The sequence below is a fragment of the Rosa rugosa genome, chromosome 2 (assembly GCF_958449725.1).
Source record: "Rosa rugosa chromosome 2, drRosRugo1.1, whole genome shotgun sequence".
Lineage (NCBI taxonomy): Eukaryota > Viridiplantae > Streptophyta > Magnoliopsida > Rosales > Rosaceae > Rosa > Rosa rugosa.
The window spans coordinates 67,446,631-67,468,683 of NC_084821.1; the positions used below are offsets into that span (position 1 = coordinate 67,446,631).

The 22,053-nt window shown below is 38.5% G+C and overlaps 3 protein-coding genes across 3 annotated transcripts; all 3 read left to right on the forward strand.

Moving 5' to 3' along the window:
- The first annotated feature begins 3,788 nt into the window (after positions 1–3,788).
- On the forward strand, positions 3,789–4,596 carry LOC133729551 (glutaredoxin-C9-like). The gene has a single exon (XM_062157087.1). The coding sequence runs from the start codon at positions 3,937–3,939 to the stop codon at positions 4,369–4,371; it is 435 nt and encodes a 144-aa protein (XP_062013071.1). The 5' UTR covers positions 3,789–3,936; the 3' UTR covers positions 4,372–4,596.
- A 1,726-nt stretch (positions 4,597–6,322) lies between these two features.
- Positions 6,323–8,029, forward strand: LOC133729553 (thioredoxin-like protein YLS8). The gene is made up of 2 exons (XM_062157088.1): positions 6,323–6,503; positions 7,535–8,029. The coding sequence occupies exons 1-2, from the start codon at positions 6,384–6,386 to the stop codon at positions 7,841–7,843; spliced, it is 429 nt and encodes a 142-aa protein (XP_062013072.1). The 5' UTR covers positions 6,323–6,383; the 3' UTR covers positions 7,844–8,029.
- Positions 8,030–8,634: 605 nt separating this feature from the next.
- Positions 8,635–15,753, forward strand: LOC133729554 (uncharacterized). The gene is made up of 14 exons (XM_062157089.1): positions 8,635–9,123; positions 10,127–10,288; positions 10,421–10,486; positions 10,713–10,856; positions 11,054–11,164; positions 11,395–11,496; positions 11,605–11,790; positions 12,143–12,232; positions 12,315–12,449; positions 12,860–12,982; positions 13,071–13,156; positions 13,255–13,867; positions 13,996–14,073; positions 14,342–15,753. Exons 1-14 carry the CDS (start codon positions 8,854–8,856, stop codon positions 15,383–15,385), a joined length of 3,210 nt encoding a protein of 1,069 aa, XP_062013073.1. The 5' UTR covers positions 8,635–8,853; the 3' UTR covers positions 15,386–15,753.
- Positions 15,754–22,053: the final 6,300 nt, after the last annotated feature.

The following is a 22,053-nucleotide window of genomic DNA, read 5'->3' on the forward strand; positions in this document are numbered from 1 at the left end:
GTAGACAATCATTTGCTATATTTAAACAAGTAAAATGTGAAAAAACCAGTTACTAATATAAAACAATTTAGTTTACAATTTTTTTGATCGGGTTAGTTGTTAGTAACTCACACACCCATGCAGTGGTATCCCAGCGCCAGGACACCTGCACCGACAAATTTAGTTTACAATTTGAGAGTCTATTTTTTAGATTGATTTATTATTTGTCACTCCTTCTATAGTTGGCGCAAATGTTTTCACATAATCATAAATATTTGTGAGAACAATTATTGGAATTAATAAAGTAAATTGGGGATATTTTAGGCACTTAAGTTCTTCTAGAAAGGTAATGTGTTTCAACCGAATATGTTTTCATCAATTGGGACACTAGTGAAGAATACTTCTCACTTGATTTGCACAAAATTTTTCAAGTAAATCACATGATCCGTATAGATGATCGGAGAATTAAAAAGTGAAATCTCTTTTAAACAGCTCGTCGTGCTCTTAGAGTAGTTGAAGTTAATTGGCTCCCACCTTCTCTTAGTTGGGTGAAAATTAATTCTGATGGATCATGGAAAGATGAAGAAGGGGTTGGTGGTTGTGGTGCTATTTTTCGGGACTATAAAGGTCAATTTCTTGGAGCTTTTGCCTTAAATCTTGAGATTCCTAGTTCGATTGCGGCGGATATAATGACTGTCATAAAGGTCATTGAGCTTGCTTGGGTTCGAGATTAGAAACATATTTGGTTGGAGATTGATTCATCTCTAGTACTTGATTATATCCGTACACCTTCTCTTGTCCCTTAGTCTCTTCGAGTTTGTTGGTTAAATTGCTTATACCAAATCTCTCAGATGAGCTTTAGAGCTTCTCATATTTTTCAGGAATGAAATAAAATAGCTGATGCTTTGGCAAATCATGGTACGTCTTGTTCTGATTTAGTGTGGTGGGATGATCCTCCACATTTTATGGTATCATATTGTGATAGTGACATAGGTCTACCTCAATTTCGTTTTAGTTAGTTTGTTGTTGTTGTTTTTTTTTTTTGGAGGTTTTGGTTTTGGTCCCCTCCTTCACTCTTCTTCTTTTATTAATAAAATGGTGCGATAGGGAGAATTTTTCTTCTCCAAAAAAAATAATAAAAATTAGACGATCATTGACGCTAAAACCTAAATTAGTGTACGTATGTATCTAGAACTTGATAAGTAGAGAAATAAGTCATTGATAAACTAGCCAATCAATCTTGGCCAGCACCGTTTCGATCAGCAAAGTAGTTCTTCCAAAAGCCTAGAAGAAACTGAAGTTGTAAAACAACAAAACGACCAAGAGAAAAAAGAACAAGATGATGATAGCCATGAGGTGGGCTGTGTTCTCAGTCGTGTGAAATGGCATGTAATAGCGGATACTTTAGACTAGTCTTCAAAGTTCAAACTGCTGGCTCATTCTTCAATCAATCTATGTACGTACTGTTAGAAATATTGAATCATAATTTATGTGTTCTTCTTTTCACAGTTGACCGAGTAAACCAAACTCTGCTCAGTTTTCAAAGTAAACCCCAGGTACTCCAGGTCTTTCTTCTTTATTCCATCGTCTTTTAACTCCCATTTCCACGCAATAATTCAATTAGGTTTTCTCTTCTTTCTCAGATATACCAGAGTCCATTATCAACTACAATTATCTCATCACGTACGTACATACGTACTAGTCCGGCAGACCTAACTTGGTTGTCCCGCTCCTTCCAATAAGAAAGAATTCCCCCAGTTCTTCTTCCCCCAACGACATAGAAGCTTCTTTTCTTATGCAAGTTCGATCATACCAAACCATAATACGACCCCCACAACAAAATAGGTTAAAAGTATCTATCTATCTCTTTCCTTCAAGCGTTTACTTGAAAATATAGATGAAACTTTAACAACTTAATAATTACGGAAATTTTATGAGGTTCCTTTCAAAAGTCACATTTTTTTATTACATCAAATTTTTTTTTTTATTACATCAACAATCAAGAATTACACAATCTAATTTTTGATGAGTCAAATTTACAAATTCTCATTTAGAAAATAGAGACTTATGTCAATTTATCAAACGATATTGGACAAAAATCACATATTTTATATATGAAAATCTCTTCACATGGGGTGATTAAAGATTCCGACAATATCACCAGGGACTCCTTAATTTGGTACGTGGTTTAGTTGTATTTAAAACCCAATAATGTCCATCTTAATCGTAAGATTAGATCATTAGATTCATCCAAATCTTATACTAAATTGGTTAATTAATTAACAACCAAAAAATATCATCCATCACACTTTGGGGTGACATAATCAAAGCGTTGACCCCACCTGATCAGACGACACGTGTGTTTCGTGACCCACAAACTCAATCATGCATATCGTAAGCCCTGCTCTACCACACACTCTCTCTCACCCGAAATCCTCACCCTCCAGTCTTCCTTTGAGTCCTTCATTTTTTATTTTTTTTTTGGCAACACATAATTTGACTCCTTCATGAAAACGTGGAACGTTTTTGTTTTAAAATTACAAAAAATCATGGAAAACAAAACCCACGTCCAAATCATTTCACTCGTCAGCAGGAGAGACCAGGCTAAGATTAATAGGCGTGATGACGTGGCCGATAGCGATAGGTTACGACAGACCATGTTCGATGATCATCTTCTTCATATCCGAGCACCACGTGGCGGAACAGTGGATGTGTGATGCTCAGGTCAGGGAGTGGTGGGTAGCGATCGTGTGTGACGACATGTGGGTTGTCGTGTAGCTAGCACCGTCCGGGAACGGCTTTGGCATTATTCGGGGGGTGAGTTGGGATCGATTTGTTTTGGATGAGTATTGTGATATCAGAAAGATTTCATCACTTGTTTTCTAGATTTCACGTGCATTATCCGAGTCGTTTCTTTCTGTATCAAAAGGGTGTAGGTGTCGAACTTCAACCACTTTACCGGTTATGCTCTGTGCCAATAAACCACAAGGAAAGTGTAGTAATCCGGTGGAAATGGACGATTATTAAGAGGTTAGCTTAGGTACGAATTAAGCAAAATTATAGATTTAAAGAATTAAAGAGAGACATAGAGTAAGAGTAAAAGTAAAAGTGAAGTATCAAATAAGATGTCATATCCCCACTACAGTGGATTACTCTAAAATATGATGAGGTGGTAATTATGTATTTATCATTAATAAATATAGGTTAAGTTCGTAATAAAAGTACTAGTAACCGTGTATTAATAGTTCTAACGGTTCGCATTAATTTAAATTTCATTATTATTTATTTTGATCAAATAACGTTTGCTAGTTTAAATGCTTTTATGTTATGAACAAAACACTAGTTTCTATTCAAATTTGTAATAATAACATTATGACGATAACCTGATCAAAAAAAAAAAAAAAAACATTATGACGATAAACTCGAATAAAGCTTATAGTGTATCACTATAAACCTCATCTTCTTTAATTAGCATGAGCTCATCTTATATTCTTATTTGTGAAAATAGATTAGAAATGAAAGGTTAAGATCGTAAAACCTCCCTGTTAGCTAGGGTTCGCTATCGGACATCCCATTACGGGAGATGATTCCAAAACGCCGGAAGCCGGTAAGAATGGGATAGCGTGGGCCCCAACGCGGCTAGCTTAGTCTACTAGATTGGAATCTGTCGATTACCGACCGACGCGGCTGACGCAACTCCACGTCATATACAGTACCGAGTGACGTACCACAGTGCGCAACTGCCGTTGACGTGAGCCTCTCCTCCCTTCTCTCTCCCTCCTCCCCCACTTTATAAAAGCCCACCATTCCCCTACGCAATTTCTCCACCGCCAACCCCATCTTCCCTTCTCTCCTCTCAATCAGTAATCTCAGCAAAATTATTCTTTTTTCTCGACGCTCTCCTTTCGGATTCATCGCGATATCCCAAAAATTTCTTAGTAAAATTATTTAATAATAATGCAAGCAATTCCATACGGATCGTGGGCGTCAGATGCCCCGGCGCTGCATGTGTCGACACGGGAGGAGGTTTCGGTATCTTCTCCCGTGTCGACGGTCGCAGCTACCGTTCAAAAGCTGGTATCGGAGAATGCGGTTATAGTCGTTGGGAGGCGCGGCTGCTGCATGAGCCACGTGGTGACGCGGTTGTTACTCGGTCACGGCGTGAATCCCGCGGTTTTCGACGTGGACGAGGACGACGAGGCCGCTGTTGTCGTTGAGCTACGTAAGAGGATGACGATCGTTGGAGATGAGAGTGTTATTAACAATTGGCCGCAGTTTCCGGTGGTTTTTGTCGGCGGGAAGTTGTTTGGTGGGTTGGAGAGGGTTATGGCGACGCATATTTCCGGCGAGCTAGTTCCGGTGTTGAAAGAAGCTGGAGCTCTCTGGCTTTGACTTTCAATTAGTTACTTTTTACGGAGTGATTTTATTTACCCATTTACCTTTTTGTTCTTCTTGGTTCTTGAATATTGTGATAGCTGGGCGGTTCCTTTTCGAGAATTAAGAGAGTGATGATAGAAATGGAATTCCAGGCAAAGTTTAATTTGGTTTTCCTGACTTTGTATAATGGAGAGAAGAACTTGTTGGAATTAATTGCAGATCATGCATGTGATTTTCTTCTTTGTTTGTTTTCTTGAATATAGATTTATTCCTTCGTTGGGTGGATATGAATTGATTGGAAAATAATTGAGCTGGGAAAATAGACATCTGTAAGTAGTGGATACTAGTGACGAATTGTCTTTGGAGCCTTGCTTTTGCCGTTGATGATGTAATTGCTGATGAAATAAAGGACTTAACGAAACTGGAAAGTTTATGGGAGTGATGGTGTTGCTTAATTAAGATTGCTGGAATTAGTTGTGAGAAATGACCATTCATATAGGTAGGTGTGGGTTGTTTAGCTTGTGCAGACAACTTTGTATGTGCCCTAACTCACTCACGGAGTTTATTTTAGTGTAATTACTGAATTATAAACATGATTATATGAAGGAATATAAAGTTCAGTTGATCGTCATGTTTTTCAATAAATTATTGTTTGGGCCCAAAAAGTCTTTGAGATATTGCGATTAATCCAAAATAAGGGTGTAAATAAATTCACAGAATTTAGATTATTATGTTTCGTAGTTGTAAGATAAATTTGTTTATTTATGAGTTGAGTCCATACAATTTTAACAAACATATTCATTGACTTATAGACCTTATGAAAATAACACTAACCCATGCCAGTTGTTAGTGAGGTTCCAAGTAGATATGTACAAGATCAAAGCTGTGTCATAACTTGTGATGAGCAATGATATACCTGTGAATTGTTTGACTTCTAGTTATATAGGTACAAGATACAACTCAAATACAATGTCCATGAACATTATACTGGATCCACTAATTAATAAACAATAGTTGTATGACACGATGGCTTGCCAACCTGATCCACATGCAGGTAGGTATGGGTTGTGTTAGTGATGCCATTTCAAGCAGTGTTAATGTTGCCATTTCAAGCCTCACTAATTGTTATTGACATAAGCATGATGAAAGCTTAAAAATTGAAGACGTGAGGTATTTCAGGATTATTTTAAGATTTAAATATTATTAATTTATTATATGTATCACTCATAACACGCATATTCATAAAGCTAAATAGACTTAGTTACTTTTGATTTTTGATTTTTGATTTTTCATATAGATTTATATATGTCTTTTATCTAATTGTTTAGATCCTCTTGGTTCATTAAATTAATTTCTTAGAGCCAGCTTAGATATATGATGACATCATAGAATATTGTAAACATTAGAGTCCCCGAATGTATCCTTGCTAGCTAGCTAGTTTGTTCTCACACAGTACTACCTTCATAGGCCAATCTGAAGCTTTCTTATTGTATCCAAAAGTCAAATATAAACCTTGAAAATACTATTATTGAATAATAATGATGAAGCACCAACGATCTTTTTATATATCTATATGTCACTGACACGTTAGAAAGTATAGAGTTGAAGTTCTATATCTGTAGATGTTTTGTGGAAGATATATAATTTACGTCTTTAATACTAGAGTATATGGAGTTTTGACGAAATTATCAATTTGACCGTAATGTTTGAAATTTAACGGAGGAAGTATCAAAATTATAGACATAATAAAGGGTAGCAGAGTTTTGGTTTATGAATTTGAGGTACCAAACAAATGCATCATTCTAATTTCCAAAGTTATTTTTGTTGAGGAGTATTTATGGTAGCTTTGCAATTGGGCCACAACTGAACCCAAAACATGAGAAGTGCTTTAACCATAGCAGCCTTGGGCTCCAAAACCCATAAAGGAGTTGGATTCCAATAGCCGACTTGGCTTTATAAAGTTAATCGTTGTGTCTCGATAGAAAGAGAAGTTGGGAATTTGGAGAAGTGACAAGGTCATCGAAACGATGTCGTATCTGCTTCCACATCTTCACTCCGGCTGGGCCGTCGACCAGGCTATTCTCGCCGAGGAGGAGCGTCTCGTCGTCATCCGGTTCGGCCACGATTGGGATGAGACTTGTATGCAGGTTTGAGCTTCGAACCCTAATTTTGTTGTTCTTGTTGTTTTCAATTCTTAACTGAAAATTGATTCAATTGGTTGGCGAAATCCTCGGTTTGATTACAATTCAGCTCTATATTCTTTAGCAAAGCAAACAATTCAGCGTTTTCTTTACAAGAAATCAGGGTTTAATTACAGACGTGATATGCATGTTGGTTTGATTCGACTGAATTAGGGTTTTAGTAGAGAAATGTGTATGGAATATATGCATATAGTACTTTGATTGTGGGTTGCAATGTATACATAGGAGTGAATTGATAGTTGGTAATTTTGTGGCGAAGATCCAAGTTTTTAGTGATTTGATAAATTTGTTATGTCTTGGGAAAGAATGGAATCAAAACCGAAATTGGTATACGGGACTGAGCATGTGTTCCTTCTTTGTTTAATTTTTTAGGGTCAGTTGGATATGGGATGACCTTTGTTTTAGAGTTCAGTTGTTGCAAAGACTAGAGTGAAAGAAGCATTGTCTTTCTGCGACTGTTGTGGCCCTTAGTATTATGAATCTCATGAAGATACTTGTTAACATACTCCTCATTCACTTAATGTAAACCATGGAGGGGCCATGATGAACTGTATAGATTAAGTACTTGTAAGCACTTTGTTAACCGAGTCGTTCAGTTGGATGCATTAACCAAAGTCTTTTGTTTGCCTTTTGATTTATGCTACGCCCCTTTTAGCAACTCTGTATATGTAGACTTTATTAATCGAATGCTAGTTAGCCTCTATCAAACCTTAGATTGGAATTAAGGAGCCTGTAGAAGCATGTTACTGTAGCACATCAAAAACGTAAACGGTGGTGTTATCTCTGCTTAGGCTTTCTGAAATAATGTTATTTAGTAATGCATTTAGAAGTGCTTGTGCATGAAATCACACTGTAATCCTTGCCATTTGTTTTTAGGTAAATCCCTATTATTTATATCTTTGTAGCTGCTCTTTCTATGACGTATTTAGTCTTGATTGAAATGCAGGCTAATGGATTTTTATTGTCTTATGTACTAGATGGATGAAGTGCTAGCAAATGTTGCGGAGACTCTTAAGAACTTTGCTGTGATTTACCTTGTGGACATCACTGAGGTTCCTGATTTCAACACCATGTATGAGTTGTATGACCCTTCAACAGTCATGTTCTTCTTCAGAAACAAGCACATTATGATTGATCTTGGCACTGGGAACAACAACAAGATCAACTGGGCTCTCAAGGACAAGCAGGAGTTCATTGACGTTGTGGAGACTGTGTACCGTGGCGCGAGGAAGGGACGTGGTCTGGTGATTGCTCCCAAGGATTACTCAACCAAGTACCGCTACTAAATTGAAGTCCTGTACTTCATTTCAGACTTTGTAAGACAAATATTGAAAAAACCCTATGCAACGGGATTAATTTCTCTAGATTCTGGATTTGTTGTATTGAACTCTGGGGGAAACAATGTGTGAATGTTTTACAGCCTAAACCAGTTGTGCACCAATCAATTGTTTAAGTGTGGCGCTATTTTAACACTTTCTGAATGTTGGTATTGTCATGCTAGTACTATTATCCGCACACTGATGTCTGCTGGGATCTGATGTTTATTCATTTGTACAATGATTGATCATTGTCCACACCGAGGGTGATACCACCGAAGCTGAAGGCTGGCTTTCTGTTGGTGTCGGTGGTTGCTAGTTCACTCCGACCATCTGCTTAACTCGATTTGGCGACGACTGTATTTATCGACGACTTTGTAGTCTCATTAGTTACTCTGCGCCTCATGTTAATTGGTTATCCCTTCCGCTTTTGTGTTCCGATGAAAATAGAGCTCGAAAAAAAGAAAACCACATTTGCATTTCTTTCTAGCTCTATTCTTTTTTGCTTTTCTTTTAAGTTCCAATATCATCATGGTCTATCGAAACCACTTTGAAAATTGGACTTTTCCGACGTGCCAAATCGTGGTTGCTCAACAAGATGGATATAGAAATACTTTAAATAAATATACAAAAATAAAATAAGAGACTCCAAAATCTTCTGAAAAAGACTTTAAAAAAAAAAAAAAAAAAAAAGCGATAGCTTTATAACCACGCTGTCCGTTCCGATATAAAGCAGTGACAAATACAAGAAACCCCTTCCCACAACTCAACCCACCCCAAACGACAAACGCAAACCCATCAGACCCATACTCGTAATTTCCCACCCTCCACTTTCTCTCTTCTCTGGTAAAGCTCAAAAACCTCGACCCCCTTTCCCTCCCCCAATTTTAAACCCTCTATCTGCTCCTCTTTGCCCTATCAAACAAAACCAGTAGAACCAAAAAATTTTTACAGAGAGAATTGTAACGAACGGTGCAGAGATGTTTCGGATGTTCAGAGGAGGCAACGCCTCCGATGCCTCGCCGGAATCTTCCTCCTCTCCGTCGTCGTCGTCCTCGCCTTCGCCGCCGCAGCCGTCGCGGCCGGTGACCGGGCCGGCGAGGCCGATTCGACTCGTCTACGCCGACGAGAAAGGGAGGTTCCGGATGGATCCGGAAGCCGTCGCGGTGTTGCAGCTCGTTAAGGAGCCGATTGGTGTCGTCTCCGTCTGCGGTCGCGCTCGCCAGGGCAAGAGCTATATTCTCAACCAGGTTAGATCTTCGTTTTGATTAGAGTTCGTGAAAGTTTCATGCTTTTTATATGTTTTTTTTCTTCCTGTGAAAGTCTAGGGATTGTGATTTTTTAGGTAAGAGGGAGGATTAGCTTTTGCCCTAATTGTTATGATAAAGTGAAGTGGTTCTAGTGTGTGAGGTGTAGGCTATTGTGGATTTTATAAGTAATTAGCTGAAATAACCTTAGGAGGCTAAGTTAGAACTGTTGCAACCTAGCTAATGGTAAATTATAGAGGAGAGAGAGTAATGCAGCTTCACTACTCAGTGTCGAATAATTGATGTATATGGAGGTCATGGCTTGAAGCAGGTCGAAGGCCAGGATCTTGCATGTTGTTGGACTCTGTTGTGCTTTTTCTTTTTGTCTGAGCTCTGTGATGCCTTGTTTGGCTCTAGTTGAAGCCATTGAAACGGGTCGTTGCACTCGACCTCCCTTATAGCACTGGAATCACATTACTAACTTTTTGAAGTATGTAGTTCTCTGTGTTTGCATCAGTTCATCTATATAATTATCTGTAGTTCGTGTACTTGTCAGAATAAACCTTAATTTTGTTTTTCCCAACTATGTTGGGGTATGGTTGATTCCAACTCATGGATGTATATGTATCTTATGGGCAATATTGTTATGTGAGATGCAAATTTCAATAATATGGTCTTGAATCCTAAGTCAGTATATGATTATTCTAACGATATTAAAGATGGGGCGTAGTAAAGAAACAGTTTCCTTTATTATTGTCTCTCTGTTGTAAGTGTGCTCTGCAAGTATTTCTAGCCATCAGGTTTCTCTTAACTTTATAATGGTTCAGGACATCTTCTTTTCCGTTCATTTAGTCAGTGCCTCCATAGACTATAGTCTTGTCAAGTCTTTTTATAGAAGGTTACTTATGTGTTGAAGTGCACAATCGGTATAATTGATGTTTGCTTTCCTTCCAGTTTAATGTCACTACAAGTCATATAGAATTATGCTGATATTCCTGTGTTGCAGATTCTTGGAAGGAGTAGTGGATTTCAAGTAGCATCGACTCATCGCCCATGTACTAAAGGACTATGGATGTGGAGTGCACCCTTGAAGAGAACTGCCCTTGATGGAACTGAATACAATCTCTTATTGTTGGATACTGAAGGAATAGATGCTTATGATCAGACAGTTAGCTCTCATTCCTTTACTTACTAAAATATTTGTCTCTCTTCATTTTATTAACATGTTGTTCCTTATCATTGCATCTTTTAGTCACTTTGTAAGCTAATTGCAATTATTGTAACTTATTTTATCTGACAGGGAACGTACAGCACACAAATATTTTCCTTGGCTGTTCTCTTATCCAGCATGTTCATTTATAATCAGGTTAGGAGACTTCTGCTGCTACTTTGATCCTGGTGGCTTGCTGCTTTCTAATTATGCTTTAGGATTTGTTTTTTCAAATCTTTGTTTCGAGCATTTTCATGGCGTGGCCATTATTCATGTAAATAGGTTTGAGATAGGGTGTGAAGGGAAAAAGAGATTTGCAATTTGATGCAGTATGCATCCGTCTTTCCTCTATCAGTTTTCCTGATGTTGGCTTTTCTCTTAGATGGGTGGTATAGATGAAGCTTCACTTGATCGTCTTGCTCTTGTCACCCAAGTGACCAAACATATCCGTGTTAAAGCCTCTGGAGGAAGAACCACAGCCTCTGAAATTGGGCAGTTCTCCCCAGTTTTTGTCTGGCTTCTAAGGGTAATTTGTTTTGAATTATATTTTTCTTTTCTCTGCAACTATTTTTGTAATCCTACTATTCTCATGACTTTAGTTCTACTATCATAATTATTTTGGCTGTTATTGTTCTTTTAATTACCTCATGATTACTCAACTTAATTAATACAATATGTACTATGGCTGTCCAGTTGTGTTAACCCCCCTTGTCTTGGTTCCAGGACTTCTATCTCGACTTAGTAGAGGATGGTAGAAAGATAACACCCCGTGAGTATCTAGAGACTGCTTTGAGGCCTTTTGAAGGAAAACAAGACGTAGCTGCCAAAAATGAGGTATCTTCCTTAATTCTGAGAAGATCGCTGCATTATATTGACTTTGTACTTTGAAGAAGTTGCCTTCTAATGCTTTATTGAATCTGCATCGGGTAGTGGATATGCATTTTGGAGCTATTTATAACGTCTATTTATAACATCGTAGGCATATTTAGCACTTGCATTTTTGAATTATGCTATCCATGTTTGACTTGGAGGCATTTTTTTTAACATACAAATCTTCGAAATAGATACGGGACTCCATTAGAGCTCTATTTCCAGATAGAGAATGCTTCACCCTTTTGCGGCCTGTGGACAAGGAAGAGGAGCTCCGGAGACTCGATCAAATTCAGGTCAGTAATTCATTACTGTCTTCACATTCTCTCTGCAATGGTCATGAACTCAAATCTGTTACTCTCTGTGTATTATTTCTGTGCTCAACTTGAAGAATTTTTATGCAGTTGAACAAGTTAAGGCCTGAGTTTAGGTCAGGGCTGGATGCTTTGACAAGTTTTGTTTTTAAACGAACGAGGCCCAAGCAAGTTGGGGCCACTATGATGACAGGGCCAGTTCTAGTTGGTATCCTTCAGTCCTATCTTGATGCTCTTAATAATGGTGCAGTGCCTACCATCTCATCTTCATGGCAGGTTTGTGTTTGTGAGTACTTTATTTGCTTCCATGACAGTATTTTCTTGCTGTATAAATGTTGGACACCATCTTTCCTTCTGACTGGAATGCGGAGGTATCAAGGGACTAGTAACCAAAACTGGAAGTAGATACGATATCTAAATTTTACTTGGTTAATCTTAATTGAAAATTACAGGGGACATTCTAATTTCACTTTAATCTGCATTAATTGCTGAATAGAAAAATAAATGAAGGAGAGGGTTTAAAAATTTATCCGGGAACTAGTTAACAACTCTAAAATAAACATTATGAGCGATCATTATTTCATTTCTCACTTCCATCATTCTCAGTTTACATATTTTTAATTTGCAGAGTGTCGAAGAAGCAGAGTGCCGAAGAGCATATGATTCTGCTGTTGATGCTTATAGGTCTGCTTTTGACCGTTCAAAGTTGCCTGAAGAAGTAAGTTATGCAATAATTTTTTTCCTTCTCATTTTTCCTTGATCGTGGATGATTTTAATTATCTTTTGTCCATATCTTGCAGGCTGCACTGAGGGAGGCTCATGAAGAGGCAGTCCAAAAATCACTGGCTGCTTTTAACGATTGTGCTGTAGGGGGTGGTCCAACAAGGAAAAAATATGAAGGGAATCTTCACAAACAGCTCAAAAAGAAATTTGAAGTATGATACTGGATAAAAATTTAGTCTTAGTAGGCTGTGGCCACAAGAAGTGCATTATATATATATATATATATTTTTTTCTTTTCAGTTGACCTCAAGCACTTAGATATGCACTGTTGAGTACAGATTTTGCATTTAGCATCTCTTTTATTTTATTTTTGAGATTGCATTGCAAATAGTTTTTCCTTGTTCATCTTTATATTTTGCTTTGTAATTACTAAAAATGATTAAAATATTGTGTGATCATATACATTTAACACTGACTTGTGATAAATAGTTTGCATAGATCTATGTGATTTCATACATTAAACATGATAAAGAAATCTAATGTGCTCATTTTTATTTGGATACATATATCAATGACCTCATCCATCATATAAATGTGTTGATTTGAATCGGCTACTATACAGGATTATAAGAAGAATGCATATATGGAGGCAGAGTTGCAATGTGTAAATGCTATACAAAGGATGGAAGGGAAGCTGAGGAGCACTTGCCATGCTAGTGATGCTAATATTGATAATGTTCTGAAGGTAAGACGTGTCCACAATCAATTCCCTCACGTATTCAACATGTTTATTAATGGGTCCTGAAATGTGCATCTCACATTTTATGTTCTAGGTTCTTGGTGACCTTATGTCCGAGTATGAAAAGGCAAGTCGGGGTCCACTAAAATGGCAGCAACTGGCTTTCTTTTTAAGAAAGAGGTGTGTATTTCTTTACTTCCCTGCTTTTTGCTTTTGTTGAAGTCACAATTTTTTGTTGAAGATATTTGCCTCCCTTTTCGTTCGTCCAAATTTTACAGTTTGGAAGGTCCAATTCTTGATCTCATCATGAGGCAAATCAACAAAGTTGAATCACAGAATGGCACCTTGAGGTTGAGATCCCGTGCCATGGAAGATGAGTTGGGTTTACTGAAAAAGCGGGCAGAGGAAAGCAAGCAGTCTAAGATGGAGTATGTCAAACGCTACGAGGACGCTCTCAATGACAAGAACAAGCTAAATGATGAATACAATGTCCGTTTTAACAACTTGCAAGGAAATAATACTTCTCTGCGAGATCAGTGTGCTAGCTTGCGTAAGAGTTTGGATTCTGTAAAAGCAGAAGCAGGGGAATGGCAAAGAAAATATGAGCATGTTCTCTCCAAGCAGAAGGCTGAGGAAGATCAAGCTGGTTCCGAAATCGCGGTTCTCAAGTCTCGATGCAGTGCTGGCGAAGCAAGGCTGGCTGCTGCAAAGGAACAAGCTCAGTCTGCCCAAGAGGAGGCAGAGGACTGGAAACGCAAATATGACATTGCTTTTAGAGAGGCAAAAGCTGCTCTAGAGAAGGCAGCAATTGTCCAAGAACGTTCCAGTAAGGAAACACAAAGGAGAGAAGATGCTTTGAGGGAAGAATTCACGAGTAGTTTGGCTGCGAAGGTATTCCCCCCCCCCCCCCCCCCTCTCTCTCTCCCTCACACGTGCACACGCACATACACTCCAATTCTCTGGTTTCTTATATATAATCAAACAGGGTTTTGATTTGTTTTTTGTTGATGAATATGAAGGAGGAAGACATAAAGGAAAAGACAGCAAAGATTGAATATGCTGAGCAGTGCTTAACGACTCTAAAAATGGAACTAAAGGTAATTTTGAGTTTCTAGATGTTGTGTTATAAATTTTGTGTGTGTGTGCCTCTCTCTCTCTCTCCCCACTTTTTTGTTATTCTATTATCTCTGTTGTTTACTACAAGCTTATGTGGTTTAACTCAATCCACCATCTGTCTACTAAAGCCTGAAAGGCTTTGGTTTTCTGTAATTTGCATATGTTTGTTTCAATTGCGCGTGGTGTCTTTGTGTTTTAACTTATTTATATGTCAATGGTAGTACTTGACTGTGAACATATTGATTGCAGGCTGCCAGGTCCAAAATTGATAGTTATGATGCTGAAATATCATCAGGAAAGCTTGAAATCAAGGAGCTGAGCAGAAAATTAGAAGCTGCAAATGACAAGGCCAATTCATTTGAAAGAGAAAAGAAGATACTGGAGCAGGAGAAGATCCATCTAAAGCAGACGTATGAAACTGAGATCAAAAGATTGGATGAAGTCCAAGAAAGGTGTAAAATTGCTGAAAAAGAAGCCACTAGAGCAACTGATATTGCTGATAAAGCACGAGCTCAAGCAGACATGGCTCAAAAGGAAAAGGGGGACATGCAGAGGCTGGCAATAGAAAGGTTGGCTCAAATTGAGAGGGCTGAGAGGCATATTGAAAGTCTACAGAGGGAGAAAAGAGACTTGGAAGTTGAGTTGGACGGAATCCGTGCATCAGAAAGGGGAGCTCATCACAAAATTTCTCTACTGGAGGCAAGAGTTGAAGAAAGGGAGAAAGAAATAGAATCATTATTGGAGTCGAACAATGAGCAGAGAACTAGTACAGTTCAAGTCCTTCAAGGTCTTCTGGACAGTGAACGTGCAGCACATGCAGACGCAAACAATAGGGCAGAAGCCCTCTCTCATCAGCTACAATCTGCACAAGCAAAACTCGATAAACTCCAGCAAGAATTGACTTCTGTTCGCCTGAATGAAACTGCATTGGATAGTAAGCTTAGGACTGCTTCACATGGGAAGCGTTCAAGGGTAGATGACTATGACATGGACGTGGACTCTGTTCAAGACGGGGAATTGAGTGACCGGATCTTAAGAGTAAATAAGAAGTCTAGGAGTACTACTAGCCCTCTGAAGCATGTGCAAACAGAAGATGGTGGTTCAGTATTCCGGGGAGATGAGGATAGCCGCAGTCAGCAAACCAATCCAGAAGATTACACAAAGTTCACAGTCCAGAAACTGAAGCAAGAGCTAACAAAGCATAATTTTGGTGCTGAGCTGCTGCAGTTAAGGAACCCCAACAAAAGGGAGATCCTCACACTATATGAGAAGTGCATTCTTCAAAAGTCGTGAACGCTAGAGCTGATGTACAAAAAGTTATGACCGTAACAACTCCTTAGGCGACTCTAGTACTTTGTCTTTATCTTCGTAGTTATGTTCTTATGTCTAAAAGCCGGTGTGGGTATGTATGTTGATGTTGCTCAGTCTGGTCGGTTTTATATTTTAGGTTGGACTCAGTCTGGTCGATTGCGGGATTTTATTTGTTAGTGCGAGTGTGCTTTGTGTAGACGTAATTTAAGCAGCCAGTACCACTCTTCTTTTTCTTTGGAGGAGCTCGCTGCTCTGGGGGTTCTGTGAATTATTGTTTCCCATTACAATCCAGTTCTAAAACTCAACGCTGAACAAGTGAATAGAAATCGAGCTTCAATTTGGATGACAAATCTGTTCGTTTTTTCGTTGTCTTTAAACCAATCGAGCATCAAAACAAGCTGAAAATAATCATGAACGTGTGCATAATTGACAATAGAAGATTAACTGATTAGGAAATTACTCATCCATCCAATTACACTACTTATAAAGGTTATATCATAGCATCATAAACAGATGTCATTGCCACTCAATAATTTCATTATTAACGACTCGTCAAATGAAGGAACCAGAACTTGGAAGGCTAAACCAGAACTGGGAAGGCTATAAATAGAGTTTTGTCTTCAACATGGAACATAACAAAAAGATCATAGCTAAAAGAGAGAGCTAGGGGTAGAGGTTACATGGTTTTTCCACTAGTACTTGCAACTGCTCTAGCTCTAGTAGTGGAAGCTCAACATAATAATCCTCAGTACTGTGGTAATCATTAAACACCTTCCATTGTTAGCGAGATACTTCCAAATCCGCAGTCATCATCACCATCAAAAGGTTCAGGCTCTGCTAGCTGAGCCACAGGATTTAATTGACGTAGGCGGTAGGCGTATGTGGAGTTGAGTCTGCTGCTCAGTTCTTCGGTGGCAAGGCCCCTGTGATATAAAGTTTTCCTTTCGATTTTCCAGACTTGAGTTTCCTAAATCCACTTTCGTCCCAAAGATGTAGTCTCGGGGTCATCATGGGCTTAGGAAACTCATAGCTAAATTTTAGGGCTTAGGGTCGGGCCGGGCCCAGCCTAGTCAAAATCAATAAAATTTAGGACCGGGTAGGGTCGGGCCGGGGCTTAAATATGCTAACTCTTATCCGCCCGAGTCACTAGGGCCGGCCTTCCAAATAAGGCCAAATAGGACCGAAATGGGCCTAAAAGGGCTTTAATTTGTTTAACAAAAAGAAATATATTATTCTTTTTTCCTCAAAATGTGGCTCCATGGTCCTATAGGCAATATAAGACTCATTATTTTTTGTTGATCATATTTAATATATATATATATTGGAATTAACTTATAAGTTATAATAAGTTAATGTGTTTATATATATATATTTTTTAGAATAAGAATCCTTTATTGAAAGGGAAAATTTCGCAAACAGTACACCAAGTAAAGGCCACTAATAATTCTTATACATAAAGTTCCAAACCAAAAATTTTGGTACACGAAATCTGAAACTCGACCCACTATCAGTACACGACGTCAATTTTTGACATCAAAATGTCCATTATGCCCTCAGTTTTTTTTTTTTTTAATAAATTTTTTTTTCTGTTATTTTTTTCCTTCGTTTTTTCTGTTATTTTTTTTCCTTCGTTTTTTATGTTATTTTTTTTTCTTCCTTCGTTTTTATCTCTTTCTTTCTTTTCACATGACTAAATATTGGCTGAGTTACAAATATAAGCTGTAGGACCATAAATCTCACAAATTGGAGGGCAAGGGCGGCGTTGGAAGCGAGGGAGTGAGCCCGAAAGAAGGAAGAAGAAAGAGATAAAAACGAAGGAAAAAAAAAATAACAGAAAAAAAGAAGGAAAAAAAATAACAGAAAAAACGAAGGAAAAAAAAATAACAGAAAAAAAAATTTATTAAAAAAAAAACGAACTGAGGGCATAATGGACATTTTGGTGTCAAAAATTGACGTCGTGTACTGATAGTGGGTCGAGTTTCAGATTTCGTGTACCGAAATGTTTGGTTTGGAACTTTATGTATAAGAATTATTAGTGGCCTTTACTTGGTGTACTGTTTGCGAAATTTTCCCTTATTGAAAATAACCAAGATTACATAATATGGGAATGACCGGTGGTGGACATGAACTCCCCACTCTCCTCCCTAAAAACCAAACTAGTTACGGGTCCGTCATCAAGAATGACATCCATGAGCCAAAAGGGCCCAACCCCTAACCACCTATATCGCCCAACCTCTCGGGCTACAGAAACTCCCGAGAATCTCGATACCACCTCATAGACAACCGCCAGAAAAACAAACGTCCTCTTCCACACCGTGTCCCAAAAATACCAGACCACGTGCAAGGATCGCTCGTCAGCACCTTGACCATAAGATAAAACCGAAAATAATCCAATTTGTCCCCAGGAAAGACACCACATCCATGGCACCTCAAATTGACCCAACCCTAGCTCAAAGGAGTAGAGACATACCAATGACCAAAAAAACCTAACCAGAAACAAGCCTCTAAACAAAATAAAAAGGGAGCCACTGTACTCCTCTTCCCTTTCCCCAGATGCGCCGCCGGCAAACCACCACTGCAACACTATCCCTTCAAGCTCACCTCGCCGAAGATGCCCAATCCTAGTAACAAGCCATCCCTGTGCCCTGCCAGCATCTGAGATCGTCAACTTGAGAGCTAGAAACCCCCACTGCAGGCTCCGCCTAGCGACCTAGAACAGAGAAGAACCCAGCACCATACGATCCATGACATGCCGCCGCCATGATCTGGCCTCTGGCCATCTGCTCCATGTCTGCGCCTAGGGCTGCACACGGATTGGGTTGGATCGGTTTTGACTTCAAACCGTCTCTATGCCAAAGTGAGCGGTTTAGGCATTTTGGAAAACCGGTCATAAAAAAAAAAAAAAAAACTCAATCCAACCCAATCCAATCCAATTAAAGATGGTTTGGTTTGGTCGGTTAGGCGGTTTTCACCTATATAATATTAACATGCAATTTATGAACAAATTCATAGTAAAAATTCAATCTCAAGAATTGAAATTATGTTAAATTATCTAAATTGAAAATTCAATAATTAAAATCTAAAACAGATAGTCCAAAACTAAAACCTAAATTAGATTCAAAGTGATTCACTTATTTAACAACTTAGCCATCCATACTAGCTTAGTATGATAGTATTAAAGGTCAAAGAATGAGAGATTGAGAGATCAGAGATGTGATGTGAAATGATCAAAAAAATTATAGCGATTATATACTAAGGTTTTAAGCCTGATAATCTATAGTTTTCAAGTTTATGAATGGCCTAAACCGTTGTTGACAAAATTCCAAGGTTGGACAAGAAATTTCTTCTGGTCAGGTGACCCCCTGAAAAAAGGTAATACCTTGGTGGCCTGGAATCAGTGTTGTACATCTGTTGCTCATGGCGGGCTGGGATTGCAAAACTTATTTTTGCTAAACAAATCACTGCTTTACTTGCGCTGTTGGGGTATTATTAAAACGGATTCCACCTCTTCCAAGCTTCTGCGAGATCGGTACTTTACTGACTCCTTCCACCCGATCAGGAGTTATCAGCGCTCCTCCATTTGGACAGGATTGAAAAAGGTATGGAACTCCTTTTATTCCAACGTTCAATGGCTTGTGGGGGATGGGAGATCAATACGTTTATGGACTGATAATTGGTTGGGCTCCTCTATCATCTCATCCCAGGGCTTAAACATAGAGTGCTCAACTTTCTTGACAGACAAAGTAAGTGATTATATTACTAATAAAGAGTGGTCTTTGCCTGCGCTCTTCTCCTCTTCATTTCCTAATATAGCTATGCAGATCTCAAATATCTCGCTTCCCATGTATGACATGCCAGACACTCCAATCTGGTCATGGTCATCATCAGGCCGTATGTCAGCTAGGGATGCCTATCACTCCATTGCTCCTCCTTTGCCTGTGTTAGAAAACTTCAAATTCATTTGGCATAAGGCAATTCAGCCTAGAAAGAGTATTGCTACCTGGAAGTTCTTACATAGAAGGTTACCTTCTGACGACAGATTACAAAGGCAGGGCTACTCTCTCTGCTCTAGGTGTGATTTTTGTAGAACAATGAATCTCTTGATCATCTATTCTTCAACTGTAGATGGATGCAAGATTTTTGGAAGTGGGTGCTTAGTTGGTTTAGATTGTTGATACAACCACAGATGATTCATCATTCTTTTCTTTCAAGGGAGTTGCTTGATTCACTTACTCCTGCAGCCAGGAAGATGTGGTACTTCACTATATGCAATGTGATCTGGTGCACTTGGACAGAGCGAAATAAAATTAGGTATGGGGGTAGTACTTTCATATAACACTTTTTCTTGCTCTCTCTTAAAGACTCGGCATCAATGTATTTCTCTCCCTCCTCTACCTCTTCGGGATCTTTGCCTATTTTCCAGTGCCTTGGTTTATCTCCTTTACGGCTTAAGGCACCGGATTTTATCCCGGTCCGCTGGCAACCTCCACCGTATGGTTGGCTAAAAGTGAATACTGATGGATCATTCAAGGGACCTCAGGCAGCTGGTTTTGGAGGAGTGTTCAGGGATAATGGTTGTCTATTTCAGGGAGCCTTTTCACACAGGATTTCTGCTCAAAGTGCAATAGAGACTGAAATTCTTGCAGTTATAGAAGCTCTTAATGTAGCCAAGGCATGTGGTTGGACTAATATTTGGCTTGAAACGGACTCCGCTCTTGTGGTTCAGTATTTCAAGTCTCCACACTTGGTTCCTTGGAAGCAAAAAGTAGCGTGGTTAAATTGCATGGTGTTCATCTCCTCTATACATTTTAAGGTAACTCATATCTACAGAGAAGGCAATGCTTTTGCTGACAAGCTTGCGGATTATGGTGCTACTAACAATGGTTCTATTTGGTGGCGAAAGTTGCCAAGCTTTGTTGCTGGGATTTATGGTAGAGAACTTTGTCTGCTTAATACTTATCGCTTTATTTAGCATGTTTGTTCTTTGTTTTTTAGCAAGAATGTTGATTATAGTTGGATTTTATATCTGTTCTCTCTTTGTTTTGTCCCTTAAAAGTGGTTTTGGCCTAGTCCCCCACTTCCTTTTGTACCTTTTTTCTTCTATCAATAAAATTTTGAATCAGGGTTCGCTTTCCTAAAATATATATATATATATATATATATATATATATATATATATATATATATATATATATATATATATATATATATACGATCCCGTTCCAATGGTCAGCTGCTGACCATGGAATTTTTGCTCACTCACCGTCCGATTTCAATCGGACGGTTCACAGTTAAGTGATGAGAGAGGAAAAGAGAGTTGTAAACCGTCCGATTGAAATCGGACGGTGATTGAGCAAATGATCCCTGGTCAGTTGCTGACCAGGTGACCAGGACTGTATATATATATATAGACACTAAGGTTTTAGGCCTTTGGGCCTTGAATTCAATATGATAGTATATCATTTGAGAATAAAGTTTTTTTTTTTTTTTTTTTAAAAAAAACCCCACCCCATTCCCACCTTTGATGGGGCTCGAACTTCTGACCTCTTATATATGAGACCAAAGTCTTACCACCCCACCAAACACACACACCCATTTGAGAATAAAGTTATAACTAGAGATTTAGAACTTACTTAGAACAAACTGGACAAATGAATATATATTTATTATGTGTATATATATATATATATAAAATAAAAAAAAACTTTTTCTCTTATATTTCAAACATACCGGTCGGTTCGGATTCCGCGGTTTAAGTACAAGAGAAACCAAACCAACCCAGTTCATAAATGGTTTGGTTCGGTATTGAACCGATTTTCAATTTTTAAAGTTAAAAAACCTTAACCAAACCATATTTATTGGTCGGTTTTGGCCGGTTTGTACCATGTTTTGCACACCCCTATCTGCGCCGCCGCCGAACGCCCATCAACCATCATCCACACCAGCGCCATCGTCTGAGAAGAGCGAAGAATTATACCCAGCCCAGATCGACGAAACGAAGACAAAGATAGGAACCCTGAGACCCCAAGAACCCGTCCGGCAACATCCACCATTCGTCGATGAGGGGCGGAGCCACGCTCGACGCGGAGGCGCCGCCGGACAGATTGCAAACTCCCCGATGCTTTCTCCAAAGTTTAGGTTTCTTTCCTGATATATCGGACCAAAAGAGAGATGTGCTAATTATTAATGTGTTTATATTTAATTAACTCTCTCTCTAAATCTCTCAAAAAGTAATTGTTATTTAACAAAGGAAACAAGAATTAAAGAAAAGAAAGGTTAGGAAATCAATTACCAAAAAGGGAAAATTTCGCAAACAGTACACCAAGTAAAAGCCACTAATAATTCTTATACACAAAGTTTCAAACCAAACATTTCGGTACACGAAATCTGAAACTCAACCCACTATCAGTACACGACGTCAATTTTTGACACCAAAATGTCCATTATGCCCTCAATTCTTTTTTTTTTAATAATTTTTTTTTCTGTTTTTTTTTTTCCTTCGTTTTTATCTCTTTCTTCTTCCTTTTTTTCGTGTACTGATAGTGGGTCGAGTTTCAAATTTCGTGTACCGAAATGTTTGGTTTGAAACTTTGTGTATAAGAATTATTAGTGGCATTTACTTGGTGTACTGTTTGCGAAATTTTCCCTAC